Below are 12,399 nucleotides of genomic sequence, written 5' to 3'. Positions count from 1 at the left end.
TTATGCACACTGAACGTGGTCAGACTTTTAATACCTCCATAAACCTCATTTCAACTCTAGCATTGCATATTTGCGATGCTGCCTGTCGAAAAAAGCTTTTATACATTCTCAGTTTAATGCTTCTTTTTGCTGCCTATCATGCAACTTTCACTAAATATTACATATAATTTCATTGTGCGTGCAAGATGCACCTATTAGTATCACAGGCAATCCCCATCACGAGTTATATGACAGAATTAATGCTTGCTACTTGTTACCATGGGAATCTTTTCTCCATTACCTCCTTCCATCCCACACAAAGGGAAATGTGGCATCAGCCTTTTTACAGTCGGTCCTTACACACAATGAGCTGCAATTTAGTTTCACATTTCACATTTGAAAAAGCTGTGCCTCCGGATCAATTGTATTTGCAGTCATTGATCAGCTAAGCATTGACCTCTGTGTGCATATGCGATGAAGACCTAGGAATAGCCAGCTATTGAACCAAAGAGGTCTCCGATATTGCATGTGTTTCAGATTGGTGTGTTTGAGGCTAGCTCAAATCAGCTGTCGGAACATAAAATCACGGCCTGACCGCCTTCCCCGAAGGTTAGACAGAAAGGCGGGAGGGGGAATCTGGCGCTATGCGCGCTGATAAAGAGACAATATGCTTATCCATTCAGAAGAAATCGATAGACAGAGGAAGGGGGGATGGCGAGGGAGAGATGGAGAGATATCCTTGTCGAGTCAATGTTGCGTTCGCGCCCTGAGTCTTTGAAGCAATTTGCCAGTTTTGGTGAATTTTGCTTCAGCCATCTCTGTCCACGAATGATGCTAACAGTGATAAAGTTCCTTCATGTCTTCAAGAACAGAAGAGTGACTGCAGGGTGCATCCTGTTGATGAGGAGGGTCATTTACAGAACAGACTTCATGTTCCCAATTTAGCTGAGCAGGAGCTGGAGATCATCAGCCCATCTGCCGATGGTCACTGCAGAACATTCGTTACTTCAGCAGCTCTATGCAGCATCTCTCTGATTTGCTCCTGTATAAAGCCTATGCAGTTTACATCAGCAGGGTAAGGGTGTGTTTCAAATCCATCCCTTGTTTAGCAGAAAGAGTGAATCACTGAGTGAATTAAATTTTAGATAAACGCTGATGATTCACTGTCGACCTGCACCGAGACTTCAAGGTGCTGCACTGTAACGACGCTCTATCAATATAAAGCCAGGAAGACTAAAGTTTTGAGGACTTTTTTTGAGGTGTCACCGTGACACAACCGACATCAGGACATCCTGCGGCTGGCTAACAGGACAGCGATCCGCTCATTGAACCAAAAAGCAGTCTGGCACCAGGCACAAATCTCTATCCCTCTCGCTCCTTCGCTGCCTTTCTGAGTCTCTCCTCTTTCTTGTTCTGTACTTACATTTTGGCAGTCACAGGAGAGTTTTAATTTGCAGCCCATTTCTCTCTTTAATGGCAGTGAGTGTGTGGGTGGGTGTATGCGTATGCCTGTACAGTAACAGAGTGAAGAAAAAGATGAGTCAATGATGCCAGCATACTAGTCTCAGGGCCCTTCTAAAGTCCTCCATGTTTTTAATCACCAGCAACTCTAACATCTAATTAATCATTAACATTTCTCCTGCTGATCCTTAACCCTCTGGGGCCACCTTGAAGAACATCTCTCTCACACATAATCTTTGTGTCTGTGTGTGCAAATATAGTACGTGTCTATTTCAATTGTGAGGCAGGTGGCCAGGGCAGTAGTTAGGATAGCAATTATTGTAAGTGAGGGTGATCACAGACTAAAAAACCCCACCTCCTGCTCTCTGAGTGTGCTGACCAATATAACTTTTACACGAGCGCATGTGAGGATTGTTTTCCCAGTCTTCATTTACTGTACTGTATTCATCTTGTACGCGATGCGGATAAGCATAGCTTAAATCATTAAAAAAACGATTCAGTCTGGAGTCTAATTCGATTTTTTTCATCCAAAGTGTGAAAAAAGGGACTGTGCAGGAGAGAGGATATTCCTCAAACTACTGTACTGAACAAACATGCAAAAAAAAGAACGAACTTTACAGGACATAATAAAACATCGAGTTCTTATCAGGACTTAGAGACTTAGGTGAACAAAAACACATGACATATTACACCGTGTCATTAATTGCTGAACACAAATGCAGAAGAAGTACGCAGCATGGTTCAAGTTTTATAATCCTTCTCTGTATGACGTTCTCAGTCTCTCACATTGTTGTGGAGAACTTGTTTGCAGGCATTTGTTCATGCACAGCTCTCTTAAAGTCCCGCCACAGCACTTCAATCAGGCTGGGACCTAGTGCAGGTCTCACTAGGCGATCGTGCATCACAGCGCCACTGGCACACCTTGATTCTTTTTTCTGGTGCAGATTTGCATTTGTTTTGGGGATCACTGCCCTGTTGCATTACTCAATTTTGGCTGAGCTTTAGCTGTTAGAATGATGGCCTCACATTTGACTCTAGAATACTTTGTATACAGAGGAATACACGGTCAGCGACGGCAAAAAAAGCCCAAATCATTCCCCCTTTGAGCTAATTATTATAGCCAAACATCATGTTGCTCTTGTCTGTCTGAAGCACATTGTTCCAGTCTTTAGAGAGGAGATGCTTTCTCCCGACAACAACTTCAAACAACCCATACTTGTTCAGTCTTTTCAAACTTCACTGCCATGGACATTGAACATTTAACATGCTAACTCAGGTCTGTAAAGTCTGAGATGTGGCTCTTGGGTTTGTGCAGAGCATTGGATGCCCTGACCTTGGTGTGAATTTGCTGGAACATCCACACCCGAACAGATCGGCAACTGTTTTGATGTTTTCCACTTATGAATAATCATTCTCACTTTATAATGATGAACTTTGGCTGGTTTGACTTTGGTTTTGGAAAAGCTCTAACAACCCTTTGCAGGTGGTCAGCAACAATCGCTTCTCTAAGATCATTGCTAATGTGTTTCCTTCTTGGCATCCTTCTCCAGACCAGCAAACTGCCCAAACTGCTGCTTTTATAAAGGTGCTCACACTTGCTGATGATAGATTAATCAAGTGCATTTGATTAGCAGCACCTGTCTGTTACCCTCTAAGTGTGGACTTAGTTTTTCACTCTGCTATAGTCTTTGTTAACTAAATGGATGACTAAATGTAATATCCCATATTTTGTTGTTAATCTGATGTTGTATTTATCTTATTTTAGGTACAGCTAATGACTGCAAGGTCAAACCTTAGATTTTAAAGAGGCTGTACTTTCTTTTTTGACTGTTGCAGCATTACATTTGAACATGCCAAGCGGTCAACTTTTAAACTGATCCTGTGCTAGACAAGAATGATTACAATAATGAATTTAGCCTCTTGTGAACCTAGCCTTCAGCGAATGCACTGAGAGTTGTTTTAACGATGGCATGTGTCCTGAGCAAACACACATTTGGCTGTTACTAAGCAGATGTCGCCTTGCTATGCAGCCGTGTGGTGTTTTACAGGCTTTAAGCTGGACGGTGGTGTGACAGGTCTGTTAGTTAAGAGATGGCCAAGAAATTTGCCCCATCATCTAAGTGTTTATGGATGAGGCGGTGTATCTCTTCCACCTTTAACTTCCGTTTCCATCCTCATAGTGTTCTCTCTGCTTCCTCTCACTTCACATTCCTTTTCCTTCCCCGTCTCTGCTCATCCTCTTTTTTTTCCGCCTCCTCCGTCCTCATCTGCACTTTCTCATTCTCCTTTTCTCCGATCCTTTGTGTTCACTTCCTCTGCTCCTGTGCTCAGTGCATACAGACAGGCGTGGACTTCACTGCCAGCAGTGATTTATTCTGCTTAGGCAAATGAGTGTGGCTTACAGCACGCTGCTCCTTTTCTGCTTCATCAGTACACATTGCAAATAACACTGGAGCAGGTTGGAGCCTGTAGGCACACACACACATCCTGAAATGGATCTAAGAGAAATGCTGGAGGGGTTCTTCTGCAACACAATGGGGTGATGTGATTCATTCCTGCGTTCTGGATGTAGTGGAATGTGTAACTGAGCATGAGACTATGCAATTCATGCCCTCATGTAATTACTGTTTTCGCAGTGGCATCCCAAGCAGGGGTCACACGCAGAAAAATTACCTCTTATGGTCACTTAGTCACTAGAGCTGGAAGTACGACCGAAATCAAAATAGTTTTCGCACATTTGCACAGCATAACATGACTCACATTACTTTAATTAACAGTTTCTTACTAATTTGAGCTGCATGAGAACATTTTTCATCTTATAAACTCCTGTAGTTGGAATTTTTGTTGAATTTGCTGAATTTAAAAAAAGTTATGACACATGTCATCGTGTTTGGGAACAGCTGTAGAAAAAGATTCTTCTTTCAAGACTTTATTTTGATTAATTGATTCATATTTCTGTGACTCTTTCACAAGTTCAAACGGGTTTTGGGTATCTGCACAACATTTTTTATGAACGTAAAGAAGCGCAAAATGCAAATTAATAAATGCTCTCTTCGATCACATCAATGCTGTCATTGCACTTTTGTGCCAATCACAGGAAAACATGACAACACCAGCTTAAATGGCATGAAGCTTCCTCTGGAAATTACATTATTATCTGAACGGTGCAGACTGACTGCACAGCACCTCATAACTGCAACCACAGGACTTTTATTTGATTTGTCCAGTGGTGACTGAAATAAATAATGAAAAACATCGAGCTATGCTATTTCAGTATTCCTGAATCTGGTCACACTGTCGAGTGAAATGTGACACGAAAATGTTTTTAGAATAAAGCACGAATGGTTGCTACTTTCGCTAAAAATAGAGAAGGCAATGACGAGGCAATGGGGAAATTCTGTAAACTTCTACATAAACAAGAGAGAAATAATTTATAATGGCTTCGTGTGCCTCGGGTGTTAAAGTGAAAGGGAGAGGAGGTGCTGCCCCATGGATACCTGTGACCTGGTCGACAAGGATACGGGAGGTGATGATGCGTCCGTACTGGGAGAAGAGCTGCTCCAGCTCCTTCTGGGTCATGGTCTTGGGCAGGCCGCTCACATAGAGGTTAGCGTCACGGATGGAGGCTGAGCTGGGTCGCGCATATGACACCTTTGGGGAAAAGAACACAGTGTAAGGGCTTTTATAAATAAGTTAGAGCTTTGCTGCTTTATTACGCATAAAAATCATAAACAAGATTATAGCGTTAGAGGTGCGAGGCTTTTATGTGCGCGTGTGTTGCGGATGGGCAAGGATGCGGATCACTGGATCCACAGGGAGGAAAATGTGACTGCGTTTTCTGAGTACACCTTGCCTTAGGGATTATCATTGTTAGGAAAAGATTTAGCTGCTTAGAACACTGGAGAGATAACACTTCATGCCTCCCCCAGTCTTTGCAGAAGGAGATGGAAACTTTGCTCCCCAGAGTAGAAACCACAGGTGTTTTACTTTGAAAAGGAAGCTCAGGCAACCAGGAGAAGAGGATTCTGACTTTGTCCAATAAATAACTACAAGGCAAAATCACGCTGCTGATGATGTTCTGGGTGAAAATATGAATGAATAAAAAAGGCTAGAGCCAACATGTTTTGGTGGCAGGCATCAGTTTTCATTAGACTTTTTAGTGAATACATTAGCATTCCCTAAAGATTCTATTTGTAAATGTTATATCTAGGGATGGGTACCGGTGTACGGTGCCATGATGGCACCAGTTCTGACATAAACGGTAGTAACCAGACCGAAAAGCAGCGCACATTTCGGTGTTTTATTTCGGTGCTTTTTTTCCTGAGATGTGATACACTTTAGATTCTAGCCAATCATTTTACGTTTCCGAGGATAGTAGGCGGGTCCAGGTACACACGTTCTTTTAGAGCAGAGCTACAGATTAAAATGACCAAGGTGAAGCGGTCAAAAGTCTGGCTGTACTTCACAGCAAAAGATGCAAACTCAGCAGCTGCAACAAGTGCTTTAAGCTGATACTGTGATACTGTCAAAGGAGGTAACACCTCAAATCTGATGAAACACCTGGCGACGCATAGCGTTTTTTTTAAAGCCGAGAAATGCGCCGTATTTGATAGCTTGCTGTGAGACCTCACACCGAGCACATCTACTGCGGGTGTGGTGCCTGTTATCGGATCCGGAGTTAGCAACATCCCCCAAAAACCCGAAGAGGAGAGTCCTGGCCCCTAGCCCTGCCAGTGTAGCAGAAATGATGACGGATGATGATGCAGCAGCAGCCGTTCTTCTCTGCGTGAGTAGCTTAATGTTGTTCGTGTGTAATTTACATTGAGTAGGCTAACCACGTTATTACATTAATGCATGTAAGGTGAACTAGCAAACATCATCATAGCTACATGCGGCTGTCTTCTTGTTTGATGGCAGATACTCCCTTCACCCTGGCCAAAAAGGCTCAAATGACCAAAGAAAAAGTGGAAAACAGTTAAACATGAGAGGTTTTTGGACAAAGTTTGTTTTTTCCATTGATTAAGCACTGCTTCCAGCCAAGAGTGATACCATATATGCCCAATAGCTGCAGAAAAGGCTAACATTGTTATCTTTTTACAAAAAAACAGCTGAACATGAGAGGTTTTTGGACAAAGTTTGTGTTCTCCATTCTTTAAGCACCGGTTTGAGCACCGTTATCGGATAAAACCTAAACGATACCCATCCCTAGTTATATCTAATTCCTGGAATTGAATAACTGTGCTGCGCACCTCCCGCCACAAGTTCTCCACCAGTGAACTTCAACACCATCTTCATTTGTCGACCCGCAGCGGTGAAAGTTGTGTAAATCCCATTACTACCGCTGCTGACTGGAGCAGCTTTCCCTTGCAGTACTTTCATTACCTCTGACATGTGGAGACATAAGTCATCAAATAAGGTTAAAGTCAGGCAAATATTGTGGATATATGCAGTCATATCCTTGAGCAACAGCACGGAAATCCTTCTGAACTCTTACAGTGAGAGAATAAGATTGGGAACAGCTGGCTTTCCCCGTGTCTCACTTCTTAAAAACCTGCCGCACATCTTCGTCTTTAGCCTCTCCTCTGCCTTCCTCTCTCCCTCTGCATCTGTCTCCTTTCCGCTGCCTGAATATTTTCAGTCTGCTTCCTTCCTCTTTCTCTCTCTTCCAGATTCTGCCTCTTTTTTCTGCTCCTCTTTTTCTCCCTCATTTTCTCTCCTTGTCAGCCAACTCCAGATGTCTTATCCATCAACACCTCCTCAAGCTGTAAGCGGTATTGTGTACAAGTGTGGTGCGCTGCGTGTCTGACGCAGGAGTGGGTACGCGTGTGCAAGAAAGTTAGAAAAACTGTAAGTGTGAAGATTAAAGTGAGTATAAATGTGTCTCAGATTATGTGCATGCATGTCACTGTCAGCTCCTTTCACCTTTGGCTTTCTGCTTCCCCTCACACCTCGCTAGGAAAGCTGTGTCGCAGCCATTGCTGACAAATCTGAGGTGTCATGGTGAAGGAAACAGCGGCAGCGAAACCAACTCGAAGACGCTTCGCAGAGACATGTCACCCGAGACCATGTGAATCTCTGGGCCAAGCGTTTCCTTAGTAGTGTAGTGGCAGAGAGTGGGAAGGGTGTGACATGAAAGAGCGACAAACTTAATTTTAGAATTACCGCGCTGCCTTTTAATTTACCTTGTTACCTTTAGGGGTTTTCAGTCTGTTGTGGAGAGAGAAAGCAGGGAAAGAGAGTAGTGGGAGGGAGGAAATGAAGTGTGAAAAAGAGATAGCGCTAGACAGAGATGCAGGGTTGTCTCCTGTCATTATGAAGGCCGCCTTTATCTCACGAACCACTTGAGGCAACCTTTTGTGTCGTGAGAATGTGAGAGTGAAAATCTGTGAACTCAAACTGCTATAATAAAAGACTTCACAAAATGCACACGGTGTAAACAAAATTCAACTTCTACCCATTTTTTAAAATTGGGAAAAAGCTTGTTTTTACTTAAAAGCACTACACACTGTGTGAGATTCAAAAAGCATCTCCGATCAACAAACAGGCACGCTAGTCAGATTCAAATGCACGACTGTGGTTCATGAGTCTACCTGGCAAACTGTCTGTTGCAGTATTAATAATCAAAATCATATTATATATTTTCAGCTTTCCTCGATGTTCTATTGTTTAACTGCATTTCTCAATTTGGAAAAAAATGCCTCTATCTATGAGAATATTATGAATGTTGTGAAAACACAATATTCAGCTTGCAGCATTTTTAACACTAGCAAACTGTAACTTGATTCGTCAGTTCATCTTGTAAATCGTAGACACAAGATGCCATATGCGTGCATTTTTAAAAGTCATGCAAATTCCTTTTAAAAATCTTTTAAAATATTTAAAGATCCTTAATGATTTGAATATTTATTACTACTTTTACAAAACAGCGCTGGAGGAACCTTAAAAAGAGCTAATACGCAACAAAGCTAGGCAGGAACAAAGTGAAAGAAATAAGGGATTTACAATAAAGTAACAACTCAAAAACAAACAGTTTAGCAACTGTTTGGACTAGCTGATAGTGAAAGCCACTTTGAAGGGCGGTGCTCCTCCTCTGATGGGGATTTGTGCAGTCGCACACACAAGCTTGCACTCTGGTTTTTATGTAGGTAGCTCATGTGGAACACACGCAAAAATACAGACGTGGACACATCAACCCGTAAACATCTCATCTTTACATATATATTCACTAATACGACACATTTACTCTATACAATCCACATTTTAGACATCACGCACAAAATATATATGAGGCTTTTATTTTTTAAATTCGATACCAAGCCAGACAGTTTATGCTGTCCAGGGAATGGAGGGATTCCCCGTGGGATTCCCTATTTGCAAACAGGCTAATCCCATCCTATTAGATTAGATTAGACTAGATTAGATCGGATGACAGAAAGAAAGAATCCAGGGATTACCACAGAGCAACAGATTACTGCCCACCTTAAAACAACATATCAGCAGGCACAGAGCACAGAGGATGACAGCAGAGGATATGAGGGAAGAAAATTAGATTAACAGGAGGATTGATACACTGTAAAACATCTGCTCAAACTATTACTTGTGAGGGTTCTTTAACATGTGTTTGGAGGAAGGACAGCGCAGTGCTGAGGCTGATATTACTGCTGTGACAACCACCATCGAGCCTGCAGATTAGTCTTGCCATTTAGAATGCAATAACAGAGCCCTCAATTATTTTGGACAATATGATGATTGATGTGTTTCTTCCCTTTTATTCAGAGATAACTATAATTTCACCTTTACATTCTGACATTTAAAAAGCAATTAGCATATCCACCATAGTCACAAGCTTTTTTTTTAATGTGTCTCTTTGATTTAGATGGTCTTTTTCATTTCTGACGCTCATTGATGTTAATCCCATCTCACCCTCCAGCACATCTGCTAACAGCATCACTATCTAAAAGGGCTCTCAGAAATTAGAAAGAAGTCTTATAATTTAAGTTTAACACGACCTCCACAACTTTAAATTACTGAAATCTTTTTGTCCAAAGAACACTTTTCTTATTTTAATTGCTTGTCTGGTTGTTATGTAACAGACTGCGTCATTGGCATGCACGGTGTGATTTACCTTGATTGTTTTGGTCTGAAGTCTGAGTCCATTTAACGTGTTGATGGCTTTCTCTGCATCCTTTGGATCAATGTAGTTGACAAAACCGTAGCCCAGACTCTGTCCTGAAATGCCAAAAAGAAAGGAAGCATTTTAAAATGTGTTCACAATCCAGGTGTTTATGTTTCAGGTAAGGTCTTGCCTTTTCAGCAAGACAATGCCAAACTGCAGGATGGTCATACTAATGATATGAGTTCAGGTGCTATACAGTTTTATATATAAGGCAATACTTGGATTGCTGCCGTCCTATATATGTTCCCTGCTTGCAGTGAAACATGCTGGTCATTATCCTCTTCGTCCGCAAGGTTACTTGTTACTTCCTGTTCCATTTGCCTGAACTGAATCCATTTAGCACCCTCGGCTTGGAACGAACTGCAGAACGACTGGAAAATGACAGAATTCGTTTCATTACGTGCTTTTAAAATTAAACTAAGAATCCTTGAGGCCGAGTCCATAACATGCAACTGTTTCAATTAGATTGTTTGTCATTTTAACAGAATTTTATTTTGTATTTTTCATTTCTTTTTGCATGTGTGTTGCTGCTGCCTGTATTTAATTGAGTAATTTTTGTAACAGAGTAGGGCTGCTCAGTTAATCGAATTTTAATCACGATTAGGATCTGGGCTTTCAGCGATCATTAAAAATATCTGAGCCGATTATTAGCTCCTCCCTCGTGCTTTACTCTCGCGTTGCTCCCTGTGGCAAATCGAGCGCACCTCTCTGCATTTCGAACACGTGTCACAACAATTAAGAGCAGCGGTCTCCAACCTTTTTTGCGCCACGGACCGGTTTATGCCCGACAATATTTTCATGGACCGGCCTTTAAGGTGTCGCGGATAAATACAACAAAATAAAACTAGTACCGGTACCGAAAAAAAGAAGATTTATTCATAACACACGTGAAAAGCACGTGAAAGCACGTGAAAGCGCACCATCCGCTCAGAGCTCCCTGACCTGCACTCAATCTACAGCAGGCGGTGCTGGACCAAGGCCAGGAAGATCGTGAAGGACCTCAGCCATCCCAACAACGGACTGTTCTCTCTGCTGAGGTCAGGAAAGCGATTCCGCTCCCTGAAGACCAACACAGAGAGACTGAGGAGGAGCTTCTTCCCGCAGGCGATACAGTCTCTCAATCACACCACCAAACAGTACTGACCCACACATATGGTTCTTACACACACACTGGACATTCTGGACATTGTTTTCACTTCATCACTTAAACCACTTTAAGCATATTTGCACTGCACAAGACACTAAATAATGTGGATTGCACAACACTGGACATTATATTCCTCATTTCCAGTTAATTCTTGTACAGCTGCTGTTATTGTGTGTATGTATATATATATTTATATTTATATTTCTTCATACATTCTTATATATTTCTATACTGTGTATTTTGTTGTACAGTTATTTTATTTTCAACTTTAATTTATATATTTTATCTTATTCTTTCCCAGTTAAATTTACCCTTCATTCTAATTTGTGTTGTACAGTTATCTCATTCTTAACTTAATTTTTATATTTTATTTTATTCCTTCCTGGTTAAATTTACCCTTTTTAATTTTCATATTTATTTCCTATCTTATTCATAGCCTTTTCTTTTTTTTTCTTTAGGTCAAGAGCAGTTGTCTAAGCATTTCACTGCATATCGTACTGTGTATGACTGTGTATGTGACAAATAAAAAATTTGAATTTGAATTTGAAAAGACCAAGGAAAACCGAGTAAACGATAAAAACGATAACAAAATAACGCTGAAAACCGATAAAACCCTGAAAACTATACATTTCACACCTGAGCCTCAACTCTCGCGGCCCGGTACCAAACGACTCACGGACCGGTACCGGTCCGAGGCCCGGGGGTTGGGGACCGCTGATTAAGAGGACCCGAGGGAAGCTCGGAAAGCTAAGCAGAAGTTATTTGGAGAGGAGAGTGACTGCTGTTGGTTGAAAAGAGGTAAAAAAAAACTTCAGTGGTGTGGAAACATTATGGGTTCACGGAGTCAGACGTGGATCAAGTAGACACAGTGTGTAAACTTTGCTACAGTGTCGTAGCTGCACCACAGAGCAACACTGCAAAGTTCACTAAACATAGATGTTTACATTTTTCATTAATTTTTTTTATATTGCAAACATTTGCACTGTTATCAGTATTTGCACACTATTTTATATTATTTTTTGACAATCTTTAAAGTCATTATTCAATACATTGTTATTGTTAAATAAATATCGTCAAATAATCGAGATCTCAATTTCAGTGAAAATAATCATGATTATCATTTTTGCCATAATTGAGCAGCCCTAACTGTGAGTCACTTGCTGCTGCCTATCTTGGCCAGTTTTTAATCTCAATGGGATCTTCCTGGTTAAATAAAGGTTAAATACAAAAAGTAAATAACAAATATACAGGCCTCAGCATCTGAGAAAGGTGGAAGTGATGTCAACACAGTTGCCCAAACTGACAAATTAATTAAAAGGGGTTAAATGACCTGTAACTGTTTGTTTTTTAAAATTTAGGTTTTTTTTGTTTGTTTGTTTGTTTGTTTGTTTTTAGAAATGAAATTGTTTTAAAAATTAGCTTTATTTTGATTGTGCATTAAAAAAACAGCCTTACCACAAACACCCAATTATTGTGGTGCTTTTCTTTGGAACAAGCCGCCTGCTAACCTGAGACAACATGCATGTGTGCCTGGAAAATCCTTCACAACATACATGTGCCGTCGTTACTGCCGACAAGATCAAAGCGACTCCTGCCTGGAGCACCGCGAGTTTTGATGTGACTTTTTTTGTCACGT

General features: G+C 41.2%; 1 protein-coding gene across 9 annotated transcripts in view; it reads right to left on the bottom strand.

Moving 5' to 3' along the window:
• The window catches only part of elavl4 (ELAV like neuron-specific RNA binding protein 4), a 77,424-nt gene that overhangs the window by 19,867 nt on the left and 45,158 nt on the right, over positions 1 to 12,399 (bottom strand). For all 9 annotated transcript variants that reach the window (XM_085151368.1, XM_085151367.1, XM_085151366.1 and 6 more), the window contains 2 exons: positions 9,566 to 9,669; positions 4,938 to 5,091 (listed from right to left, as the gene is read on the bottom strand). In XM_085151368.1, coding sequence (XP_085007494.1) covers positions 4,938 to 5,091; positions 9,566 to 9,669 — 258 coding nt within the window. The remainder of the gene's footprint in view (positions 1 to 4,937; positions 5,092 to 9,565; positions 9,670 to 12,399) is intronic.

Source organism: Neolamprologus multifasciatus, chromosome 23 (assembly GCF_963576455.1).
Source record: "Neolamprologus multifasciatus chromosome 23, fNeoMul1.2, whole genome shotgun sequence".
NCBI lineage: Eukaryota > Metazoa > Chordata > Actinopteri > Cichliformes > Cichlidae > Neolamprologus > Neolamprologus multifasciatus.
The sequence above is the reverse complement of the archived record's forward strand: the minus strand, read 5'-3'. Positions and strand labels throughout refer to the sequence as shown.